This window comes from Symphalangus syndactylus, chromosome 24, assembly GCF_028878055.3.
Source record: "Symphalangus syndactylus isolate Jambi chromosome 24, NHGRI_mSymSyn1-v2.1_pri, whole genome shotgun sequence".
NCBI lineage: Eukaryota > Metazoa > Chordata > Mammalia > Primates > Hylobatidae > Symphalangus > Symphalangus syndactylus.
The window spans coordinates 22,647,771-22,674,138 of NC_072446.2; the positions used below are offsets into that span (position 1 = coordinate 22,647,771).

A 26,368-nucleotide genomic window follows, 5' to 3' on the forward strand; every position below is an offset into this window, starting at 1 on the left:
GCTTGATAGTAGAGACAAGGAGGCATTAATAACATTGGAAGATGTTTTTTAAAAGTTAATTCCATTTGAATTTTTTTCCATCCATTTAACTGTCTCGAGGAGGGAGTCAGTTCGATGCTACCTTGTCTTTAACAGAGAAACCTGGCGTCAGACACAGCCTGTGGCAGGCTCTTAGCCAGGTTTTGTTACCTTCCTTCTAGGGCAGGCCATATTACTTTTCCATCATAACAGTGATAGATTTGCTTTAAAAATCAATTTAAGGGTCGGGTGCGATGGCTCACGCCTGTAATCCCAGCACTTTGGGAGGCTGAGGCGGGAGGATCACCTGAGGTTAGGAGGTTGACTAGCCTGGCCGACATGGTGAAACCCCGTCTCTACTAAAAATACAAAAATTAGCTGGGCATAGTGGCGGGTGCCTGTAATCCCAGCTACTCAGGAAGCTGAGGCAGGAGAATCGCCTGAACCCGAGAGACGGAGGTTATAATGAGCCAAGATTGTGCCATTGCACTCCAGCCTGGGTGACAAGAGTGAAACTCCATCTCGGAAAAAAAACAACAAAAAACAAGGTGTTTTTTTCTTAAGTGAGGATTGACTTAAAAGCAAAATACATGGCAGAAATCTTAAGGCAGCAGCAGCAGCAGCAGGCCTGTGCCCACCCACTGACCACACTGCTGTGTGGGCTCCCACCAGGCAGCTCAGCTGTCAGGGCAGACACTGAACAGGTTTCTCCATTTCATTTGCTGGCTGAACAAATACCCAGGCCTTGGGCCAAAGCCAGGCTCAGGTGCTGGATTGCTTTGAGCTATAGCATAGGAAACGGCATTGCTACCCTGGCTGTCGGGGGTAGCAGTTTCCTGGAGATGCACACCTACCCTGGGAGAGCTAAGGAAGCCAGGCGCTCGCTCAGCATCCAAAAGGGAGCAGAGATGTCAGAGCAGATTGCTTCATGTACATTACATGTACATGTAAATGACAAACATATTTAAACCTCATTGGGCCCACCAGCTGGACAGCATTAGCTCTGCTGGCCAATCTTTGGCACCTAGGATGCTAGATTACCAATCTCAGGGATGAGAGCTGTGGCAGACACCAAGTCGTACCCCAGTCTCCATCCCCTTCCCCCTTGGTAGTAGAAGCCCTGGTTTTCAAATCTGTGGCCACCTACAATAAAGATTCCCTTCCCTAGCCTTTCCTGCAGCCACGTGTGGTCAGATGACTGTCTGGTCCCTGGATGGAGAGGTGCTTTGTGTGGTGTCTGGGCATGGCCTTCAAGGAAGGGTGCTTGCCCTTCCCACCCGGCCCTTCTTCCTGGCTGTAATGGCTGTGATGGCTGGAGATGGAGCTGCTCTATGAAGCTGAGGGGGCCAAGCGAGGAAAGGGTGGGCAGCAGCTACAGCAGCTGGTCCTGATGCTCTGGAAGCTGCCCCCATGGCCTGCCCGTGCTGCCTGCCTCTGGGTCTGTTATATGAAAAATAAACTGTTACCTCACTTAAGCCATTTCCCCCCAATTTGTCTATTTTTTTTTTTTTTTGAGATGGAGTCTCACTCTGTCACCCATGCTGGAGTGCAGTGGCGCAATCTCGGCTCACTGCAAGCTCTGCCTCCCGGGTTCACACCATTCTCCTGCCTCAGCCTCCTGAGTAGCTGGGACTACAGGCGCCCGCCACCACGCCCGGCTAATTTTTTGTATTTTTAGTAGAGACGGGGTTTCACCGTGTTAGCCAGGATGGTCTCGATCTCCTGACCTCGTGATCTACCCGCCTCAGCCTCCCAAAGTGCTGGAATTACAGGTGTGAGCCACCGCGCCCGGCCTGATTTGTCTATTTTTAAAACCTTTTTGTTTACAAAAGACGTGAAGCCTAATCTGGGCAACATAGTGAGACCCCATTAAAAAAATTAGCTGGGATGGTGGCACATGCCTTTGGTCCCCAGCTACTTGGGAGGCTAAGGTGGGAGGATCACTTGAGCCCAGATGTTCCAGGCTTCACTGAGCTGTGATGGCACCACTGCAGTCCAGCCTGGGCAGCAGAGTGAGACTTTGTCTCAAAAAAATAAAAAATAAAAAAAGCAAAAAGTGATACTAGTATAATGAATCCCAGCTTCAGCAACTGAACAGTTAGTTACCAACTTGTGGCCAATCTGGTTTTGTCTCTACCCTGGCCATCCACTTTCCTGCTCCCAAACTCTTCTGAAGCAAATTCTAGACATCTGTCTCATTTGTGAATTTTTTCAGTGTTTATCTAAAAGACGAGGGCTTTTAAAACATGATACCTGCTACGGACTGCATATGTACCCCCCAAGAAAAAACAAACGTTGAAACCTAGTCCCCCCAGTGTGCTGGTATTAGGAGGGCACTTTAGGAGGTGATTAGGTCATGTGGGTGGGGCCTTCATGAATGAGATGGGTGCCCTTACAAGGGGCTGAAGAGAATGGAGTTCTCCCAGCACAGGAAGACCCAGTGAGCTGACTGTCTGTGAACCAGGAATTGGGCCCTTGCCAGACACTGAATCTACCAGTGCCTTAATCTTGGACTTCTTAGCCTCCAGAACTAAGAGAAATAAATTTTTGTTGTATAAAAGCTACCCAGTCTGTGGTATTTTGCAGCCTGAACAAGCTGAGACAGTATTACCATCACATTAACTTTTTTCTTGCGACGTGTTTGTTGAGGAAACTGGATTATTTGTCCTTTAGAGTTTGCCAGAGCCTAAATGTTTATTTCAGCCTGCTTGTTGTTTTAGCACTGGGAGTAGTTGTTCTCTCTGTTTATCTCCAACTTCCTACTGTTTATTTGCACATATTGTGCAAAAGTAGAAAAATAAATACTTCTTATGGGTATGATTCAAGGCTTCAGCTTCATAAACGAGGGATGAGCTTAAGGGATGAGAGTAGGTCCAGGTTTTCAGACATGTGAATCTCCACTGGTAACACATTTCAGGTCCTATGTGAGGAGGAGGAGGCGGTTCAAGTGGAACTGCAGGACTATACGGCGTTCTATTTTTAATGTTTTGAGGAGTCTCCATACTGTTTCCATAGCAGCTGTACCCATTTTATCATTTTTATTTATATTTTAATTAATTTTCTTATTGTACCCCTGAACTTAATATATTTTATTTTTTTGAGATAGAGTCTGACTCCGATTACCCAGGCTAAAATACAGTTGGCATGATCTTAGCTCACTGCAGCCTCGACCTCCCAGGCTCAGGTGATCCTCCCACCTCAGTCTCCGGAGTAGCTGGGATGACAGAGGCACGCCACCATGCCCGGCTAATTTTTTTGTATTTTTAGTAGAGACGGGGTTTCATCATATTGCACAGGCTGGTCTCAAACTCCTGGACTCAAGCGATCCACCTGCCTCGGCCTCCCAAAGTGCTGGGATTACAAGCGTGAGCCACCGCGCCCGGCCTCCCAATTTTTAATTGGGTAAATTTTTTGTTTTTTATTTGCAGTTCTTGATGTAGTCTGGATATTGATCCCTTATCAGATACATGATTTGCAAATATTTTCTCCCATTCTATAGGTTATCTTTTTCATACTGTTATTTCTTTTGATGTGCAAAAGTTTAAAAGTTTGATGTAGTCGGCTGGGTGTGATGGCTCACACCTGTAATCTTAGCACTTTGGGAGGCTGAGGCGGGCAGATCACCTGAGGTCAGGAGTTTGAGGCCAGCCTGGCCAACATGGTGAAACCCTATCTCTATTAAAAATACAAAAATTAGCCGGGTGTGGTGGCGCATGCCTGTAATCCCAGCTACTCAGGAGGCTGAGGCAGGAGAATCGCTTGAACCCAGAAGGCAAAGACTGCAGTGAGCCAAGATTGCGCCAGTGCATTCCAGCCTGGATAACAAAGCAAGACTCTGTCTCAAAAAAAAAAAAAAAAAAGTTTGATGTAATCCCATTTGTCTATTTTTGCTTTTACTGCCTATGCTTTTGGTATAATATCTAAGAAATCATTGCCAAATCCAATGTCATGAAGTTTCCCCTTAAGTTGTCTTTATAGTTTTGGGTCATACATTTAGGTTTTTTATCTATTTTGAGGTGATTTTTGTATACAGAATAAGGTAGGGGTCCAACTTCATTCTTTTCCTTATGAATGTCCAGTTTTCCCAACACTATCTGGTGAAGAGACAGCCCTTTCCCCATTGAGTGGTTTTGGTACTCTTGTTGAACATCATTTGACCATATATGTGAGGGTTTATTTTTGGGCTCTCTATTCCATTCCATTGGTCTATGAGTGTATACGTGTTTTCATGCCAGTACCATACTAGTTTGATTACTGTAGCTCTGTAATATACTTTGAAATCATGAAGTGTAATGCCTCCACCTTTGTTCTTTTTTAAGATTGTTTTGGCTATTCAGGGTCCCTTGAGATCCCATATGAATTTTAGGATGGTTTTTTCCATTTCTGTAAAAAATGCCATTTACAGGGATTGCATTGAATCTGTAGATCCACTTTGGGGAGTATAGATTTTTTTGTTGTTGTTTTTTTGAGACAGGTTCTCACTCTATCACCCAGGCTGGAGTGCAGTGGTGCAGTCATGGCTCATTGCAGCCTTGAACTCTTGGCTCAAGAGATCCTCCCACCTCAACCTCCCAAGTAACTGGCACCACAGGCATGTGCCACGCATGGCTAATTCTTAAATTTTTTTTGTAGAAACAGGGTTTCACTGTGTTGCCCAGGCTGGTCTTGAATTCTGGCCTCAAGTGATTTGGGAGGCCTTGGCCTCCCAAAGTGCTGGGATTACAGGCGTGAGACACCATGCCTGGCCCTATTTGTGTCTTTTAAAATTTCTTTCAGCAAGTTTTATAGTGTTCAGTGTACAAGTCTTCCTTGCTGCTTGGTTAAATTTATTCCTATTTAATTCTTTTTGATGCTATTATAAATGGGATTTTTTCTTAATTTCCTTTTCTGATTGTCCACTGTTTATAGAAATGCAGCTGACTTGTGTGTATTGACTTTGTATCCTGCAACTTTGCTGAATTTATTTATTAGTTTGAACAGTTTTTTCCTTGTGGAATCTTCAGGGTTGTCCACATATAAGATCATGTCATCCATGAGATAATTTTAACTTCTTCCTTACCAACCGGGGTATCTTTTCTTTGGTTTTCTTGCTTAATTGCTCTGGCTAGAACTTCCAGTACTACGTCGAATTGAAGTGGTGAATGCAGACATCCTTGCCTTGTTCCTGATCTTAGAGGATAAGCTTCCAGTCATTCACCATTAAGTATACTGTCAGCTGTTATCCTAGATGGCCTGTATTGTGTTGTGGTAGTTTCCCTCTATTCCTAGCTGGTTGAGTGTTTTGATCATGAAAGGGTGTTGAATGTGTGCATGTATTGCATGGTAGTTGGCTGTTGGGGTTTGCTTGGATTTGGGTCTGATCTCTGTGGTAAGAATACTTGATGCGTATTCTCTCATCAGGAGGCATATTATGTCGGGTTCTCTCCCTTTGGGGAATTAGCAGCTATTAAGGCTGTTACTTCCCACTTAGATCCATTATTTCACTGGAAGTTACAAAATAGAGATATTCCAACTCAATGATTTCTTCTTTGTTTCGCAGCTGGAATACTTCTATAAAAGGAAACCTCCCTGTGATGGTGGTTATGCAAATCTACACGATATAAAATTGCGTAGAACTAAACACACACACACGAGTGCCTGTAAAACTAATGAAGTTGGAACAATATCTGTGGACTGTGGCAATGCCAGTTTCTTGGTTGTGAAACTATTCTGTAGTTGTGCAAGATGTTACCACTGGGGATAATGGGGGGAAGAGTACCTCGGACCTTTCTGTACTATTTGTTTTTCAACTTCTTGAAAATCTATGATTTTTTTTTTTCTTGAGACGGGGTGTCATTCTATCACCCAGGCTACAGTGCAGTGGCACGATCACAGCTCACTTTAGCCTTGACCTCCTGGGTTCAGGTGGTCCTCCTGCCTCAGCCTTCTGAGTAACTGGGACCACAGGTGTACATCAACATGCTGGCTAGTTTTTTTAAATTATATATAGAGAGACAGGGTCTCCCTATGTTGCCCAGGCTGGTCTCAAACTCCTGGGCTCAAGCAGTCTTCCCACCTTGGCCTCCCAAAGTGTTGGGATTGCAGGTGTGAGCCACCACACCTGGCCTTATTCTTCTGTTTTTTTCCCCAACCTTTAAAAAATGTTAAAACCATTTTTAGCTCTTAGGTAGTACAGACACAGGAGGCAGGCTGGATTTGGGCCACAGGCAGTAATTTGCCAATCTTTGCCCCAGGGCTAGGAGAGGAATCGTGGGTGGAAGGGCCGCAGGCCTCTCCATGGTGACTGCATCAATTTGAACCCTCACCTGTTTCCCTAGGGGCCTTCAAGTCACTCCATCTAATGCACTGCCCCTCTAGTTCTGGTCAAAGAACATGTGTGTTCCTTATTATTGAATTAATAAATATTCTTTATGAGAGAAATAGAAAATATATGCAAACAGCGAGATTTTAAAAGTTACCTGTAGTCGGCCAGATGCGGTGGCTCATGCTTATAATCCCAGCACTTTGGGAGGCCGAGGTAGGTGGATCACTTGAGGTCAGGAGTTTAAGACCAGCCTGAACAACATGGTGAAACTCCATCTCTACTGAAAATACAAAATTAGCCAGGCGTGGTGGCAGGGGCCTGTAGTCCCAGCTACTTGGGAGGCTGAGGCAGGAGAATCTCTTGAACCCGGGAGGTGGAGGTTGCAGTGAGCCAAGATCATGCCACTGCACCCTAACCTGGGCAACAAGAGCGAAACTCCATCTCAAAAAAAAAAAAAGTTACCTATAATCCTTCCACTTGGAGAGAACCAAAGTTAAAACTCTATGTCTATCCTTTAAGATTTTTTTCCTATATACACATACCGCTAATTTAATTTATAGAGGCACCATCTATTGACATGGTTCTGAAATCTCCTTTTCTCAGTTCATGAAGTTGTAACAGCATTATTTTGGTTGTAACAAAATACCCAACCAGAAATGGCAGATACAGAACATGTATTGCCCCACGTAATGAGATCCAGAGGGAGGTCAGTTCTAGGACTGGTTAATTCACCGCTCCAGCAGTGTCATTAACAACACACAAGCCTTCTGTCTTTCTGCTCTGCCATCCTCAGCATGGTGGCAAGCTGTTCCCTCCTGGTCTCCAAATGGCTGCAGCAGGTGCAGGCATTACATCCTCAAGTAATGGGAGGCAAAGGTCAGACAATGGGAAGAGAACATGTCCCTTCCTTGAGTGTCTTTTTGAGAGTAAGGAAAGTTTTAGAAATTCCTCAAAAGATTGCTTCAGGCCAGGTGCGGTGGCTCACACCTGTAATACCAGCACTTTGGGAGGCCGAGGTGGGCGGATCACCTGGGGTCAGGAGTTTGAGACCAGCCTGGCCAATAGGGCAAAGCTCCATCACTACTAAAAATACAAAAAGCAGCTGGGCGTGGTGACAGGCGCCTGTAATCCCAGCTACTCAGGAGGCTGAGACAGGAGAATCGCTTGAACCCACGAGGCGAAGACTGCAGTGGCCACGAGCTGAGATTGTGCCACTGCACTCCGGCCTGGGCGACAGAGCGAGACTTCGTTTTTTTTTTTTTTTTTTTGATCGCTTCATTCTCCTGCCAAATAAGGTCATAGACCCATTCCTCAGCCAATCTCAGACAAGTAGAGGGAATGACCAGGAACAACCTGAACTGAGAACTGGCTGTTTCCCCTTGAAGCATACAGTCACCCATTACACGAACCACATGGGTTCTCTTAGCAAAGACAACAGGGCCCAGGGAAGAAGTGGTGGTTGAAAGGAACCACCAGGTCTTCCATATTAGGGATGAATGGGTGCGTGCTGGAGTACCAGTATGTGTATTTTTATAAAAGGATGTACTAAAATTTCTACTTTCATTTTTAGTCATTTTGAAATCTCAAACAGCATTTAAGGAGAGGGTGAAATGTTTCTCTCTCTCTAAAGGTGGTAAAATGCTGGTCTGATAACATTCTAAACGTTTTTCCACATCCTTACAATCTTGAATTGTTGGTAAATATTCTATCATTTATTTCACCAATCCCCCATTCATGGACAAAGAAGTTGTTTTCCATTTTTCCTTATTCAGATATTGCCGGGATGACCATTCTTGGAGTGCAATTTTCATGCACTTTCCTTTTGCCCCATGAGTGGAACTGCTGGGCCCTTTTCAGGCTTTGGAGAGCTGTCACCACAGTGTCCTCTGGAGAGTGTGAGCCAGCTGCCCTCCCACCAGCAGATAGGAGCGTATGGCTCATCTTCGCCACAAAATGAACCAACTACATTTTTGTGCCCTTTTTTTTTCTGCAAGCAAAGACTTATTTTCTTCCCCATTTACATCAGGGTGTTAGCTGGCAGCTACCTGTATGCGCAGTGGTTCCTTCTGTCCCCAGCACCAGGCTGGTCCTAACTGATGCTAAGATCCCCCAGGTCTGCCAGGCGGCCTCCCCAGGCAGGGGGAGTGTGGCTGATGCCTGCCTGCTCTCCTGCAGGTCCATAAATATTCACAGAGGACCCTCATTTACGGGGCACTTACTGTCACCTAGGGCCTTGAGATGACTGTACTGGCCCCTGGCCCCCACTGCCCTTCATGTCTCACATCTTCTCTGGCTAGAGCCAGAGGGCTGTGTTGTCCCTTGCTTGGGGTAGGGGGTTGCCTCCAAGAGGCAGTGGGGCCCCACTCCAGGCCAGCTTCATTCTCCTAGTGCCCTGGGGAATAATAAGCGGGGGTTACACGACCCTCAACTTTGTGCGTGACCTTCCAACCCCCCGCTAGCTTTCTAGCCTCTAAGGAAAATATTTCTTGCCTCTATTGCTCCCCTCTACCCTGAGAGCTTTTTCTAGGGAGTTGAGAAGGTTGAAATACAAATGAAACATACCCTGTTTTCTCTGTGGGAACGAGGTGCCCACTCAGGACCACCCCCCACCTTTGCTGCCAGCACTCCATTCCGTCCCAGCTGACACTCTGCTCAGCACAGCGCAGCTCCACTTCCCAGCCACCCTCGCAGGCAGGGCTGGCCTGGAAAATTCTGCTGTTAGCCAGAGTCCTTATCACTCTCGTGGTGCCTCCCTGACACTGAGGCCAAGTGTCAGCTACCACTTGTCATCACACTTGCAGTTTTTATTATGGTGGAGAAATATTTCTCTGAATCTGGGTTTCCACCAAAAGCCATGGGAGCCCACTGTGGCCTCAGGAGTCTCCCCTGGGGTGGGCTGAAGCACAGGGTGGGAAGGAACCAGGAAACTCAGCTCTTGCCCCCTGGCCGGGGCCAGGACAGCTTCTCCTGACTGGTTTCATTTTACATCACATGCGCTTTTGGTTCGTGCCTGTTACCTTCCGCAGCTTGGATGCCTTTGGAAGTACGTGGGGGTATAGACAAACTCATGACCCTTCTTGCCCCACATGCCACCACCTCCGATCAGAGGCTATGGATGCCCCCACTCCTGCGGCAGGGCAGGTTCAGTGACAGAAGATCCCCATTTCACCATCAGGCAAAGGCCTGTGGGGGACTGATCTATAAGCCCTGAGCAGGAGGTCAGGCAGTCCTGCAGCCTGGGCGAACAGCCAGCGAGCCCAGGGAGGAAGGGCTCCCAGCATCGTGAGGAGAAGCTGAGCCTGGCTGGGGGCTGAGCCTCACATGCTCCTCACTGAGGGCCAAACGTGGGAACCAGACGCGGGCCAGCCGGACCCAGCCCTGCTCCTAAGCACTGTACTTCCTGGTGACATGGCTGCCACTGGCCCAGGGGCTGGGTAGCTGTGTGCCACAGAGCCCAGTCTAGGAGGTGTGACCTGTGCATCTGCAAAGCCACCTGAACGTGAACACAGACACTGGCTCCGATTCAGCAGCACACACTTTATTTCTAAATAGGCATCCAGTGACACGACTGTTCACACATCTATTCCTGACTCCCTTAAAGAGTCCAACGAGATGACGCAGGGCCTCCCACATGGCAGCCACAGGTCCCCCATCTCTGACCTGCCTTCCCCTCCCAGCCCAAAGCCCCATCAAGAAGAGCAGCACATCACTGCTCAGGAAACAGGGGCCTAACAGGCCTCTTGCAGCTCACTTGGGAGGGAAAAATGAGTAAGCCTGGCCTTCATAATGCTTCTTAAAACAAAAACCCAGCACTCTTCATTTTTACAAAGGAAATGATGAAAAGGAATGTAAGATGCACATCCATCTTGAGGACAATTCAAGCTTCGTCATCTTGAGGACAATTCAAGACTTGCAGATCCCTACTTGGAGAAACCGTCAAAGCCTTTGGTATAAGCCAGGCCATGCCCACCATCCAGGTGGAAGTAGGGAGGCCTCCCCATCCCAGCCTGAGGCTCTGGCTCCGCAGGGCTGGCAGGTGACTTTTGACCACGGATGCGCATCTTCCCCCAGTCACAGGCCCACTGCTCACCAGGACTTTGCGCTCACCCCAAAGCCAGTGAAGCCCCCACAGAGCAGCCAGGGAGACCAACTCCAAGGCACCAGAGGCCGCAGCAAGAAAATGGCTCGGGAGAGGGGATGGGATGGGGCAGGGGGTGTGTGTTAGTTTTCCTCCTTCTGTTACATGCCAGATAACAGTGAAGCCCCTCAATGTCTAACTGTTGGAGAACTGTTTGTTTGGGAAATGGCAGAAGCCTAAATGGAAGGGAGCTGGCTCTTTATTCTCTTGAGGCCTTTATCTTGACTGTGAGATGGAGGGCGTGAGACGGAGGGTGTTAGATAGAGGACCTGGGGCTCTGGAGACGCCTTCCCGAGGACTCTGCTTCATGACTCCGCATCAGGAAGCTCAGGGTTTCCTACCCGCCCCCAGCAAGGACAGCAAACACTGGCACTCACTCGGCAGGGAATGCGGGGGGCGGAGGGGGGCCTTTTCTCTTCTGCATGTGAAATCCTTGTCAGTGGCAGCAAATGGCCACTGAGCTTCTCCCCACACAGGAATCAGGCAGCAGTTCCAGCCCTGAGCCACCCCAGGCCACACCCACACCCCAGCCTGCCCCATCCGCAGCAGAAGTGGCCTGGCCTCAGCCACCCTGTTGAGGACTCTCCAAGCATGTGCGCCCTGCGGGAACATGGACCCGGGACTTCATGAGGCCAAGCCTTGCCGATGGCACCTTTGCCAAGGGTTTTAAGAAGGGTCCCCAGTCACCCATCTTTCAGCATTCCAGAGCATACAAAGGAATCCTGTGGGCTAACCTGGGCGACTCTGGCGCTCAGGCCTGCCCCTTGGCCTCATGCCAGCCAGCCTGGCTGGCCCAGCCCAGCCCACCCACTGTGAAGAGGGGTGGCTGGCTTAGGGTAGGGGCCTTCAGTTCTGCCTCTGGACAGAGTGTCTGACCTCCAGATGATGGAACTGAGCCACCCTTAGCCTGGCCCTGGCCCATCCACCTGCAAACTTATCTCGGGGACCTAGAAGCCAGCCCCTTTCCCTGCGAGACCTCACACAAGCCACAGGGGGTGGTTGTTCCGAGGGGTCATAAGAACTACAGGCTGCAGAAAGCATGGGATTTATTCCAAGAACTCGTTCCACACGGCAGCGCCTGTGGTGGAGGGGCTCCTGGCTAAAGGGCTGGCTTCCTCCAGCGCTCCCTGGCTCCAGCCTTCACTCATGCTGAAGTATTCCTCCTACACGCCACAGTTCTCCTGTACCATGGCCTAGACCCAGAAGAAAATAAATACACACGCAGGAAGATACAGTTAAGCTGCGTATTTTTATATCTTCTATGCATTCACTGCCCCAAATAGAATTATTGGGTGTGCTAAAGGTAGACAGCAGCAATTTGTTATTCTCAGGCAAAAAAATTGACCCAGAAAAACAGACTTCTATGGCCTTTTGTTACCAAGGCGAGCCAAGATTGCCAAGGAACACGGGGTGCCCTCATCTCTTGGGGGCACTCTCCCAGGCTGCTGACCTCACCTGGCCGACGGGGCAGAAGAGGCTCACAGGAGATCGAGGCAGGTGCTGGTACCTCCTGGGGAAGGTGCCCCAACAAATCCTGGGGCCCCTCCACCAAGCCCCACATGCTCTTCCGCCACAGCATCGTCTTCAAGTCTCAGCTGAAAGTGTGAGGCCAGGTGTGATGTGGCTGGGGCTATCAGACCTGGTGAGGAGGGGGCAGACGGAAATGGGATCTCACTCTTTTCATTGCTTTATCTGTGAATTTAAGATTAGGAAAGAAAGAAATCCTGGCAAACAACGGAGTTTGCAAAGCAACTTACATCTGGGAGATGGGACCCTAAACTTCAGAGGAGAGTGAGTTCTGGCAGGGGCAGGAGAACAATCTGGTCTCAGATCCCTGCCCCCACTCGCCCAGGGGCAGGCAAAGGTCCCCACCCTCTGACTTCCTCTCTTCTCCACTAAAAGGAAATGGTGGAGACCAAAATTAAGCAAGGCAATGGCTCAAATTATGGGGTTGAGGAATTAAAAAAGATCATATTTTGGCTCTATCAAGTACAAATTTACTTTTCATGCAAAAAGTAAACAGTGTGCTTCCTGCCCGGCTGGCCTGCTCTGACTTCAGGGTCAAGGCGAGGTGGTAGGATAAGGCCTGGCCTCTCATTCCTGGCACAGAGGAACCTGGAAGGTCCTGAGGTCAGTCCCTCCTGACATCTGGAGCCACACCGCCTGAGGTGGAAGAGATGGAGATGCACTTGCTCCAGCCCAGGGTCCATGCTGGCCCATGCGGGCCCACTGTGTCCCCAGAGAAGCAGGAATGCACATGATCAGCCCAGGGTCCATGCTGGCCCATGCAGGCCACTGTGTCCCTAGAGAAGCAGGAATGCACATGATGAATTAAACCACCCCAGGGTGCCAGGTTCCAAGGCTCCCTGGGACCCAGAACCACATCCGGAAGTTGGCAATGGCCCTTTGATGAGCTGAGCAGTTTGAGGCTTGTCAAAGGGGAGATGAGGAGAGGATGGGAGTCAGTGACTCCATTCCATCTGGACGTGACTGGCAGCTCCTCGCCCTGAGATGGCTGAGGGGGCCAGGCCCCTGGGGCAGGGCTGGGGTGTGTGTGCGTGGAGCGTCCGCTCCAGGGTGCTGGGGCCCCAGGTCAGAGTGGGAGGTGGGAGCACTGGGTGCTGCTGCTCTGGACCCTGCCCCAGTGCTTTGGGGACCCTAGCATGGGTGATGAATGGGATCCAACGTGGTAGGGAACTGGGAGAGAGGAAAGAGGATGGAACCCTGATTAGCAGCAAAGATGGCAGCAGTGAGCCGACACCGCAGGGCCTCGGCACAGTGGCCTCCGATTAGACAAAAGAACCGAGTACGGGAATGGTGGGGAGATCAGATGGCAGGAGGCGATTAGAGGCTCTCAGCACTTTGCTGTAAAATGCAAATCAAGACAGCCGTTGTGGGCCGGCAGGAACCCTGTGCCTCTAGCTTTTCCCTCTAGAGGGCGCTCTGACCTCACAAGATAAAAGCCTAGCAATGCAGCTTGCAGGAGGCTCTAAAGAAGATACCAGAAGGTACCAGTGTAAACATTCAGAACATGCCCAGAGAAGGGCAGCAGCCACCTGCTACCCAGGGAGACAGGCTGCGAAGTGCCAATCAGGTAAAGGAAAAAAGGTCACTCCGTTTCTCTCTGATGGAGCACAGGAAGTATCACAAAGGGCAGCGGGAGGTTTTCAAGATTTCTGGGCCCTGCCACTTAGGTCAGAATTGTGGTGCGGAGGCATCTTGATGACTCAAAGGCAGGCGGCTGACCCCTGGCTCTGCCAGTCTGGCGGGGGCAGCATGAAGGCAGTGGCTGGGGAATGGCACAACTGTAGATGGTGTTCCTCTAGGCAGGGGGCGGCAGAGCTCCTCCGGGTGGGGGCGGGGTAGACACCCCAGCTTCACAGATGACTGGCACCTGGCCCCATGCTCCCTCCCCTCTGTAGGCTGAGGAGTCACACTGAGCGGAGGCTGGCTCAGGGAGGAGTGGGGAGATGACAGTTTCCCAAGAAGTCGCCTGGCTCCAGAGGCCTGGCAAGTTCTGGACTCAGGTGACTGCAGCCAGTACCTCGCCCCACCCTCTTATGTCTTGAAGGGGCTGCTGGATGCACACACCTCTGCGAGGCCCCTGCTGGGTGTCTGTGGGCAGCAAACGCCCATCCTGGGCCTGCCTGCCTGAAGCCTTGGCACCTGGCGTCAGAGCAGCTCCTGCTCGTCGTCCTCGGAGCCAGAGGGACCCTGGCGTACCTCCTCGTACCACTTGTTGGTGAGAGTTTTCATCTGGATGCGCCCGTGGTGCAGGTCCTGGGTGGAGAGACAACCAAGCCGTCAGGGCGTCAGGGGCAGGGCCAAGGAAGGGAGGGGAGGCTGCTGGGTGCTTTGTGTGGGGTATCTAGGGAAGAAGTGGGAGGCAGGGTGATGGCCACAGGCAACTTCAGTTTCAATTGAACAAACTGAGCTGGGATTGTTCTTTGTGGGGGTGGAGGTCACGGGAGGTGTCCTTCAGAAAGGAGGAGGTAGCATGGCTTGAGGTTGAAAATGTGGTCTCTGGAGTCAGACACACTTAGCTCTGCTCCCAATTATGCCCGTATTGGCTGTGACCTTGCGGGGTTACTGCACCCCCTTGGGCCTCCATCTCCTCAGCTGTCAGGGAGACAGCTGCATCCACTGCACGGGATGCTGGAGAAGGAAGCGGTCATGGTCACGGTCACTGGAGCTGCCTGGCTCCTGGAAGAGAGCACACACCAGCAGCTATCAGGGCTGCTGGAGGGTGGAAAATGGGCCTGCTCAGAAACAAAGCGGGCAGCAGCGGGAAGAGTCCCACCCCCACCCAAGGCCTCCAACTAAAGAGAGGCCAGCAGTGCCCTGAGGGACAGAACCAGAGCCCAGAGCTGGGGGCAGACTTGGGCCACAGCCTGAGGCCCTGGTATGTCTGAAATTCCTCAGCTCCGATTCAGTAGCTGATCGATACCCCGAGTCTATCATCCAGGAAAACCAAACTGTGTTAACAAGTCTATTATTAACCTCACACTAAATGTGGCAGCGAAGGAAAAACAGCAGATGCCGAGTTCCACAAGCACGTCCAGCCTCCAGATAGGGAGGCGGTGGCCTGGCGGGCCCACGTGAGCCTTCCTGCCTCCCCACTCTTCCTCCACCCTACCCTGGGCCACCGCAGGTCCTGAAGGAGGCAGGCAAGGGATCCCCAGAAAGTGTGGCCTGGCCGGTATCGCACCTCCTGTGTCAGCCTCCGAGTGAAGAAGGGGTTCAGGTACTTGGCGTCCAGCCACATGAAGCCTTTAAGGTCCTGCCGCCTGATGTAGTGGGCCTCGTACTCCTCCTCCGTGAGCTCCGACAGGTGCTCCGACTCCACAGTGTTGCCCTGAGCAGGGAGGAAAGGCGGCCCAACGGCCACCAGCTGGCACCATCGGGGGGCACCTCCTAGAAGCCCCCACACCACCCAGGCCGCCAGGGTCCCCAACCCTAACTCCACTTGACCATCAGTGCAGGGTGACGGTGGGCAGCAGACGGCCTCCTAGGAGCCCGCAGGGAGAAGGCAGGAAGGTCCGTCAGGGCACAATGGAGGCCCAGGACCCCACCTAGGACAGCTAAAACAGAAGGACTGGGCCGGGCTGGGGCTTGGTCTTTAAGCTTTTCGAGCTTTTTGGGTGATTCTATCATGCAACCAGGACCGGAACTGCTGTTCTGGGCTTTTCATTAGCAGCAAATCGCACAGGGAGGCTTTTTGTCTCTTTGCCTGTGGCTCTCTTAGCTAGGACTCCACCGTGGACAGGCTTTTGCCAATCAAGTCAGGAGAGGAGAGGGGAGAGGGACACATCCTGTAGGAATTGGGGAGGGACGAGAAAAGGACCCCACGTGGAGGGGAGGGACGGAAGTGAAGAGGCGGGACTTGGGTCACAGGTAGGAGCAAAGCAGAGAGGCTCTGAGTGCAGTACCCACTCTGCTGGAGGAGCCTCGGTGGGGCCACAGTGAAGTGTGCTCTGCAGCTTCACTGCAGGTGGCGGGGAGGGGGAGGGGGGACAGGTGCAGGGAGGGGAGAGGATGGCGGGGGAGGGGAGGGCATTTAGATGCTGTGAAGCAGTGGTTGTCAAACACTGGTCTGTATTAGAATCTACCTGGGGGGCCTGTGAAACCACAAAATACTGAGCCCACCGAAGCCACCTGCAGAGGTGCTAATTCAGTAGGTCTGAATGGGCTTGGGAGTCTGCAGATTCAACAGGTTTCCAGTGATGCTGCTAGTCTGGGGACCCCATTTTGAGGACTGCTGATCAGTGTGGTGGTAAAGAGGGCAGGCTCGGGAGTCTGTGCCCACAGCTGTCTGATTCTCTTGGTGCCTCAGCATTCTCATCTGCAAAATGGGCATAATGAAAGCACCAGTTTCCGGCAGGCTATTGGGACAATCTGAGATAATCCAAGGAAAACGCAAGCATACTGACTGCCACAGAAAACATTCCAGAAACTCAGCGGTTCATCCTCAAAGGAGCTGTCCTGTTTCTGCTAGTGCTGTGCTTTGCCAAGTGTGTTCACAGGATCAGCTGCAGCAGCACTACCTGGCAACTTGTTAGAAATGCAAATTCTTAGCCTGGGCCACATGGTGAGACCCCATCTCTACTAAAAATAAGAAAAAATTAGCTGGGTGGGGTCACGCCTGTCTGGAGTCCCAACTACTCCAGAGGCTGAGGTGGGAAGATCGCTTGAGCCCAAGAGGTCTGGGCTGCAGTGGGCCACGATCACGCCACTGCACTTCAGCCTGCGCAACAGAGTGAGACCCTGTCTCAAAAATAAGAAGAAACACAAATTCTTTCGGACCCCATGCCAGACCTATGAGATGCTGGTGTGAGACCCAGCAGCCTGTGTGTAGCAAGCCCCCCCACCGATTCTGATATCCAGAAAGGCCTAAGCTAGAGCTTTTGTGAAAAACAAAAAAGTTGGTAGATAGGGGGTGGGGGCAAAGGGCCTTTTAGAGTGATGGAAGTTCTGCAGAGCCAGGCCTTACGGCCATCTGGAAGTTTCCTCCCAGCAGCACTGCACTGGGTGAGGGGCCCAGCATGGAGACTGGAGGCCATGGTCTTGCCAGCCCTGACTCCAGTGTTAGCCATGTGAGGACTCCTAGGCCTCTGATGACTGATTAAAAGTTACTGAGGCCTAGAATACAGGAACTAGAAAGAGATGCACGTCCAGAAATGCATGGTGATCGGCAGGGGATGCTCTGGGCTGGAGCCTACAGCAGCCTCTGCTTTGGTCAGAGGGCCTAGCTTCGCACAGAGGTCCTGAGGGTGAAGACAGGGCAGGAAGGCAGCCTGGTGGCAGGGGCGGTGGCTTGTAGGAAGAAGAGGTGGGCAGGCTGCAGAACCTCAGCTCTCTCTACAGCTGGGGCCTGGGTACCTCCAGCCCCACACCATATCTGCCCCTCTCACGGCCCTCACAGCCACCGCAAGCCGTCCTCCCCTCCTCAGGCCCCCAACAGGTGGTTTTTAGTAAAACCATACTGGGGAATGACAGGATTTTGAAACCCTCAAACCTGGGCCCTGACAGGTGTCTCAGCTGCTGGCAGGGCAGAGGCACTGCTGGGAGAGTGGCACAGGTCCAGACTCCTGTGGTGCCCCATGGAGCTTCAGAGAGGGAGCAGATGGGGTCACCCACAGCCTCCCTGGCTGCGGCAGGTCACAAGGCCGCCAGACACCCCTACCCCAAGAGCCATGCTTCAGAACTTAAGTTCTGTCACCTCCTTCTCAGGGGGGATGACCAGTGTGTGCGCGTGTGTGACGTGTGTGGAGGTGCTGGGCGTCCTCAAAGCAAGGCTCATGTCCCCATTTCCTGACAGTGGGGACCACCAGCTGTGCAGCAGGCCAGCCCCCTGCCCCACCCCCGCAGGCACGTGGTACTGACCATCTTCTCCGTCTTGCTGAGGTTGACGTCCTTCTTGTTCCTGCGGCGCGCCTTGGCATCTTCAATGTCCATGAGGCGAATGAGGGGCATGGTGCTGCCGCCCAGCAGCAGGATGGTGAAGAGCACGATGACGATGGTGGTGGTGCCGATAAGCTGCCGCTTCTCCATGGGCTCCAGGTCCAGGTGCAGGCTCAGGGCGTAGGGGATGGCTCCCCGCAGGCCTGGGTGACAGCAAACAGCGTGAGAGGACACAGTGAAGAGGCAGCAGCTTCATGGGCTGGCTTCCCTGGAAATCCAGCCAGCCCAGCACTGCGACCAGCTGACTATTCTAATGGCCCTGCTGAAGAGTGTGTGCTCACCCTGTGAGGCTTTGGGGTGTAAAGAGCAGGTGGCAGAGATGTGGGGACCACAGACTCACCTCCATGCCCACGTGGGCAGATCAAATGAGGTGGCCTGCCCCAGCTACAGAGCCCCAGGTGCGGGTGTGGGAGGACTTAGCAAGCCTGATGCTCGTGTCTTGGAAACTGCAGGACAGCTGCTGTGGGCTGAGCCCTCCCTGTGTGTGCGCCAGGCCTGTGCAGGTGCTCAGCGTGCAGAGCATCACTGGATCTTCACAGGAATCCTCACCGAGCAGTGCTACTCTTGTCCACAACACACAGATGAGGGATGGAGGCCAAAAGCAGCATGGCCCGCCCAGGGCCACTCAACTAATACCCACAACAGCACAGGATGCAATGTGTCCAGTACCCCTCCTATCTCGAGATGCTGCCCCTGTGGAGGCCCCTGGTGGCACTGACGGGGCTGTGGGCTGCTTAGGTGGTAATGACAGGCTGGCTGGTCCTCTGTGAGGCTACTAGGGCACAACTGAGGGGCATGGACTGAGCTAGGAAACAGCACGTTCCTCTGTTAGAAGCTTCCTGGCTTCTTTGGCGCTGTACGGCGGGGACAGGCAGTCCTAGCCCCACCCTTGGGGAGCTCCTAGAGCAGCTGGGAGGAGACACAGCAAATGAGGCTGTGAAATGGTACCTGGAAGAGATGGCAGGGGGAGGGGGGTGGGGGGCAGGGTGCAGACAGCACCAAGACCTGCCCCAGACAGGAAGGTGGGGAGGCTCACATCACCCTGGGGTAGGACAGCCAGACTGCTGCAGGCCAGACCCAGATGGGGAGACGGCAGGGCAAGAGCAAAGGGCACATAATACAGAGACATGGTGAGGACAAGGGACTCTCAGCCTCTCTAAACCTGTCACGGGCCAGAGGATTCAGTGACATGAGACATGTAATGTGCTTTAACAGGGTGTGTACCCAGCAAGTGCTTAGTATCAGCTAGCCAGGCCACGGGGCAATTCAAAGTAGGATTTCTTGGGCAAGGGGGATGCAAAGGCATAGGGATGGCGGCATCTCCACGGCATCCAAACAGGCAGCTGGAAACAGGAGTACGGATCCCAGAGGGAGGTCTGGGTTTGCGGGAGCAGCTTTGGGACTAGGTGGAAGTGAAGGCCAGTGGACAGGTGAGCGCACTCAGTGAAGTGCAGAACACATGAACAGAAGCAAGGCTGGGGCCAAGTCCTGAAGAAGCCACTATTTGAGGGGTCAGTGAAGGGGGACGAGCCCAAGGAGATGTCAAAGAAGAGAAAGGAGGAGCATGGCCCGGAGGCCGGGGAAGAGGGTGAAGTGGTCCTCGTCAGAAGGCAGGGGCAGTGGGAAGGAGGTGGGCTAGGACGGGGGCAGACGCCTCCCCTCCAGGTCTGGCTGCAGGAGGTCACTGATGACCTGCCAAGGCCCATTCCAGCCCCATGGACAGGCGGTGAAGAAGTGCAGCGAGCACGGTTCACTCGCAGGGGTCTGGCCATGGCGAAAGAGGCACGGACGCAGCTGCAGGGGACGTGAGGAGGAACTCTGGCTGAAGATGCTGGTGTTTTGTGGGAAGGAGAAGCTCTGATTGCTTAAATGATGATGGGAGGGGCCGGTAGCAGAGGCTTGTTCAGTGCCCCTCGTTGAGGATCCAGGAAGGCCTGGATGGAAACCCACGAAGCAAGAGCCCGGAGAGCCTGGGAGAGAACAGGAGCCGACAGCCCCCGCCATTTCAAATACACTCCAACCTTCCCCGTAACGCTCTCTTATCCTCATGCCCCCCTTCCCAAATAGCTCACATCACTTTAGAAACCGCTGACACACTTCTGCCACCACTTTACAAAGTAGTTTGCCTCATTGGCAAAAGAGATTAGGAAAAAAATGAGTTTTTCTCACCACATATAAATGTATACATATATATACACATACGTACATATATATGCAGCATATACATTTTTAAACATGGCCTTTTGAAAGAAATCTGAGACAAACTTGCAGATATGCCTTTGGATAGAGAACATTATAAAGTGTGTTGCTATAACCCAACCCACACGGAAAATACTTTAATTATAATATTTAAGCAAGAAAGCATAAAGAACAGTATGCATTGCTCAAAAATAAATTTAAGGATGCCTATGGATCCAGTTCTTTAGAAGCAAAGATTTATGAAATCATTTCCATCCTTTAAAAAGTGATTAAATAGCAACTGAAACATTCAAATTAAACTACCAGAACTTTGTGACTAAAAGGAAAAATATCCAAAACTAACATAAAGTATGAAACAGTTTCAACTTTCACCTTTTCTACCTTGAGTCCATTATTACTTCAGCCTAGAAAACCCACAGGGAGGCGCTGAACCATGCCCAGCTGCATCCCGGACTGCACTGTACTGTCCAGGAGAATGGCAGAAATCCCGGCTCTGCCTCCAGTGGTCACGTGACCCTGGGCATGTCCTTTGCCCTCTTCCAACCAAGCCTCGCCCACTTCATAGGACCATGATGAGGGGCACCATCTTGGTTGCAGTGGGTGCCATTAAACGGGAGTATTGATTACTTGTGGCTTTGCCAAGGGCGCTAGCAGAGAACCACAGCTCTCCCTCTATGGGGCGTGCTTTTAACAGGTATTTCCCCACCCTATTTGTCCAAGATTTGACTTACCACTAAACCACATAATGAACATCATCTTCGGTGTGATTTTATGATCCCGGAAGAAATTCAGGAGGTAGGAAAGAGGGAAAATGTTTACCGCTCTGCCAAATAGTACAAGCACCTGTTGATAGCAACAAACTAAGTCTTAGGTGTAAACATCTGGCTCTTCAAGCTGAAGCTTCCTGAATGAAGCTAATGCAGACTGTGTAACATATCCACTACAAATGCAGTATTCCCCTCAGCCATAAAAGACATGAGCAACACCGTGCTCATCAGAGACCCAGCATGGGCGTGCTGCCACAGCCGCAGGATTCTATGCATCTAGGAAAGGATAAAGCTTTGTACGTTACCTTTCTCAGTAGCCAGAAAAGAGAGGACTGACGAGGTATCAGGAAGGGCTTTAGTAATGGCAGCAGAACAAAACTGAATGCCAAGAGGCTGTACAGAAGTATTCACAGATTAGTTTAAGGGCAACCTGACTCCAAAGGCGCCCCGCCTTGGGACAGGCCTGCATTGATCATACCAGCCCTAGGGGGACAGACAAGGTGTTTCTGCCTCTCCCTCAGGGAAAGGAGGGCAGCTATGAAGGACCTACCCATGCATGGAAACACTGCTCTCTGAGCAAGAGGAACGCAGAGGTAGGGTCTACCAGGAGGCCACATGCCCCGGCTTAGCCTGCCAGCTGCTTGCTGTGGATTTTGGTTCCTCTCCGTCTCCAAAGGCATGTTAGTCTTGGCAAAGTACAGCTTTATGTAAAGTTTACGTCTTTTTTTTTTTTTTTTTGAGACAAAGTCTTGCTCTGTCTCCCATGCTGGAGTGCAGTGGCGGGATTGTGGCTCAATGCAACCTCAACCTCCTGGGCTCAAGTGATCCTCCCACCTTAACCTCCCAAGTAGCTAGAACTACAGGCATGCACCACCATGCCTGGCTAATTTTTTAAATTTTTTAGTTAAAGATGAGGTCTTGCTATGTTGCCCAGGCTGGTCTCAAACTCCTGGTCTCAAGCAATCCTTCTGCCTTTGCCTCCCAAGGTGCTAGGATTACAGGTGTGAGCCATTGCACCCAGCCTAAAGTTTAAATCTTATCTAAGTGGATTCTTAGGACATTTATTACTTTACTTTCATTTTCTTCATCTTGGTTCTCACCATAACTACTTGAAAAGGATGATATAGACATATACAGTACATTCTTTAGGCTTTACATTTATTCCTTTAACAAGCATGAATTTGAGAGTATTTTTTTTTTTTTTTTGAGATGGAGTGCTGTGGTGCGATCTTGGCTCACTGCAACCTCTGCCCCCCAGGTTCAAGCAATTGTCCTGCCTCAGCCTCCCTAGTAGCTGGGATTACAGGCGTGTGCTACCATGCCCGGCTAATTTTTGTATTTTTAGTAGAGACGGGGTTTCGCCAAGTTGGCCAGGCTGGTCTCAAACTGCTGACCTCAAGTGATCCACCCGCCTCAGCCTCCCAAAGTGCTGGGATTATAGGTGTGAGCCACCGTGCCTGGCCAAGAGTAAATGTTTCCCATCATCAAACATTTCTATGCCAGACAACATGCTAATCATTTTACATGCATTATCTTGCTAAATTCAAATCCTTGCAAAGGTCTTACAAAGTAGGTATTGTTGTCTCCAGTTTATAGACAAGGAAACTGAGGTATAGAGAGATGAAGTAATTGGTCCAAGTTGACAAGCCAAGAAGTAATGGATCCAAGCCTCAAATCTGATTCAGACCCCAAAGCCCATGCTCTTGACCACTAAGCTGAGTTTACAGGGCAGGAACTGTAACCCATCTGAATAGGCCATCTCCACTAGCTGCAGGGCCAGCCTGGGCCTAACTGCTTAGAGAAAACTGAGTTGTCACCCCAGGGAATCCTCTCATTTTCCTCCCAACCTGTGGCTGAAATAGTCACTTCCCCGTTTCGCCCACTGAAATCCAATCTTCCATGCCTACACTTGTGTTTCAGGTTTGATCAAATGTGTCCTTTTCTACCCAGTGGCCACACTAAAGGCTATTATACTTTTTTTTTTGAGACGGAGTTTCGCTCTTTTTGCCCAGGCTGGGGTGCAAATGGCGTGATCTCGGCTCACTGCACTGCAACCTCCACCTCTCGGGTTCAAGTGATTCTCCTGCCTCAGCCTCCCAAGTAGCTGGAATTACAGGTGCGTACCACCACGCCCGGCTAATTTTGTATTTTTAGTAGAGACGGGGTTTCACCATGTTGGCTGGGCTGGTCTCAAACTCCTGATCTCATGATCTGCCAGCCTCGGCCTCCCAAAGTGCTGAGATTACAGGCGTGAGCCACTGCGCCCGGCCTAGGCTATTAAATTTTCTGAAAAGGACTTTTGCTGCTTTTCTCTTGCCCTGAAACCTGAGTTTGGAGGACAAATAACAGTGACCAAGAGCAATGAGCTCTTGCTGACTAAGAGGTGGAAGTACCCAGGTTGTAGGAAGAATATCTTATAAACAGACAAATAGACAAATAGACAAATTTGAAGAAAACTGCAGTAAGAAGTACATAATAAATTATCCAGAAAAAGTAGAAAAGAGAAAGAAATCCCAGCTCTATAACCACTGTGAACATGTGGCTATATTTTCTTTACATATTTTCTTTTTTCTGTGTATAATATTTTTATGTGGTTATGATCAATTACATATTCAATTTTGAAATCTGCTTTTACCTCCTCACACAAAAATCTATAAACCTGTACTTTTATTTAAAGACCATAATATTCAAGGCCATTAAAAATCTTAAAAAACAAGCAAAAGTCCTTTCTGGGGATATTTATTCACTTAATTCTACCCCTGCCCCCTTACTGTATGTTTGTGATTTTGTTTTTTAACAAAAGAAATTTTAAACAAAAGAGTGTCTATGTAGCTGTTGACTCTGAACAGTTAACAATTACATAAATGAATCCAGAACATGTGTTTATTGGTCTACAAATAAGTAATTAAATAAAAAAACAAGGAAAATACTTACTATGCACCAGATGACAAAGGAAATTTCAAACTTGTGAGGAAAACTAAAAATGGACAGGCCAAGAAATGCAAACACACATGTTTCTGAAACAAACCAAACAATGGATTATTCAACCTCAATTATTTCATTCCAATATGGTACTAAATTGTTAAGCAAACATTCACAGTCAGAATCCAATACACTTTCCTTATTTTCTTGAAAATCCTGCAGCCAATATTTGGTCAAACTTGTGCTTAAATTCTCTCATTCTTTTCTATTACATAAGCTACACGTCCCTGGTATTCAGAAATCTCTTAATGTAATAAGTCAACTGTCAAATACTTCTGCAAATAAACATGATCCCACCCAGGGAAAATGATAAACACATGAATCTGTCAATCTGCTGAACACTGTCATTAGCAAGGGTCCCCACTGTTGCAAAGTGGCAAAAATTCAGAGCAAATGACTGCAGACGCCACATGACAAATGTGAAGGGGCCTCTGGTTAACTTCCACATGATTAGCTTAATATATTTAACATTGCCACAAGGTTCAGAACACAGCTCACACCCAGCAGGATTTGCAGAGTAAGACTCATTGCTAACTCTTGGCTCCACTCTGCAAGCCAAAAAGAGCCCAATATTTACTCTCTGTCACACAAACTTGCATATTTTAAGAAAAAGCACCTTATAAATTTCTACACTAGGCTCTCTGCTTAAACTGTGATGTCCCTCAGACTAGCATAATGACTAAAGAGATTAAAACTGTGTGTTACTATTTTTTTTAGAGACAGAGTCTCACTCTGTCTCCCAGGCTGAAGTGCAGTGGCATGATCTTGGCTCACTGCAACATCTGCCTCCTGGGTTCAAGTGATTCTCCTGCCTCAGCTTCCCAAGCAGCTGGGATTACAGGCACTTGCCACCACACCCAGCTATTTTTTTTTTTTTTTTTTTTTTTTTAGTAGAGACGGAGTTTCACTGTGTTGGCCAGGCTGGTCTTGAACTCCTGACATTGTGATCCGCACACCTTGGCCTCCCAAAGTGCTGGGATTACAAGTGTAAGCCACCACGCCTGGCCTAAAACTGTATTTTAAAATAGTTGATCATAAACAGCAAGGCTGTTTTACATTCTAACAATGTTTTTCCTTTGAATGGTACCCAAGTTTAAAACAAGTACACAAGCTGGAGAGTTTACCCACCCTCCTCTCTTTGAAATTTTTTTCTTATCTAATATTTGTGTGATCTTTCCAAATGAGCACATTTAGAAGACATTCAGATCTAGTGGATGCTTTTCCCTGGCAGCATCAACCCCAGGATCTGGATACAGCACAGTATCCATTTGTTCTGAATTTCTGCCACTTTGCCACAGTTGGGACCCTTGCTAATGAAAGTGTTCAGCAAACAGGCAGAATTGTGTTTATCATCTTCCCTGGGCAGGATACTGTTTATTTGCAGAGAAATTTGACGGTTTTTCTGTCACATTTGACAAATTGTCAAAATTCAACAATTTTTCTAATGACCAATCCTCTATGGATGGATACTTAGACTGTTTCTATTTCTGAGAGGTTCAACAAACACCCCAGTACAGGCTAAATTCCACATGGTTGAACTGTTGGGCCAAAGAGCACGTGCCTTTTAAATTCAGACAGACGAGGAAAATGACTCTCCAGAAAATATTCCAGTAGGCCTGTTTTCCACACACCAAGGTCAGAAGTGGGTATTATCAAACTTAATATTTGCTAGGCCAGGCGTGGTGGCTCACGCTTGTAATCCCAGCACTTTGGGAGGCTGAGGCCGGCGGATCACGAGGTCAGGAGATCGAGACCATGGTGAAACCTCGTCTCTACTAAAAATACAAAAAATTAACCAGGCGTGGTGGCGGGCACCTGTAGTCCCAGCTACTCGGAGAGGCTGAGGCAGGAGAATGGCGTGAACCCGGGAGGCGGAGCTTGCAGTGAGCCGAGATCGCACCACTGCACTCCAGCCTGGGCGACAGAGCGAGACTCCGTCTCAAAAAAAAAACAACAAAAAAAACTTAACATTTGCCAAACTGCTGGGTACAAAATAGAATCTTTTTGGATGGATGATTTGCTTTATGTGTCTTTAACTGGGAGGGTCAGGCTCAGAATCTGTAGCCCGGCTTTCTGAGAGAGGTGCTGTACAAATAATACACTCTGGCCCAGGAATAAAGAGACCTGGCCTGCGTACCCACTTTTTGGCCATGAGACCATGGGCAATTCATGTGACCACTCCTCACCTGAGCCTCCTTATCTGCTGAAGTTTCTGCCTGGCCTGCCCCTGCCTCCTAGCACACTAACAGTGTGGAAGTAGCAATTAAAAATGAGACAAGTGGCCGCGTATGGTGGCTCTTGCCTGTAATCCCAGCACTTTGGGAGGCCGAGGCGGGCGGATCACAAGGTCAGGAGATTGAGACCATCCTGGCTAACATGGTGAAACCCTGTCTCTACTAAAAATACAAAAAAAAAAATTAGCCAGGCATGGTGGCGGGCACCTATAGTCCCAGCTACTCGAGAGGCTGAGGTGGGAGAATGGCGTGAACCCAGGAGGCG

At 49.9% G+C, this 26,368-nt stretch overlaps 1 protein-coding gene across 13 annotated transcripts in view; it reads right to left on the reverse strand.

Moving 5' to 3' along the window:
* Positions 1 to 11,690: 11,690 nt before the first annotated feature.
* SLC9A8 (solute carrier family 9 member A8) overlaps positions 11,691 to 26,368 on the reverse strand; it is a 79,262-nt gene continuing 64,584 nt past the window's right edge. For 5 of the 13 annotated variants that reach the window (XM_055266097.2, XM_063633390.1, XM_063633389.1 and 2 more), the window contains 5 exons: positions 23,822 to 23,904; positions 20,852 to 20,963; positions 17,844 to 18,064; positions 15,169 to 15,315; positions 11,691 to 14,240 (listed from right to left, as the gene is read on the reverse strand). In XM_055266097.2, the coding sequence (XP_055122072.1) occupies positions 14,133 to 14,240; positions 15,169 to 15,315; positions 17,844 to 18,064; positions 20,852 to 20,963; positions 23,822 to 23,904 (671 nt within the window). In that variant the 3' untranslated portion in view covers positions 11,691 to 14,132. Of the gene's footprint in view, positions 14,241 to 14,936; positions 15,316 to 17,843; positions 18,065 to 20,851; positions 20,964 to 23,821; positions 23,905 to 26,368 lie in introns of those variants that run through there. The other 8 variants (XR_010119323.1, XR_010119325.1, XR_010119321.1 and 5 more) reach the window with 3 other exon arrangements.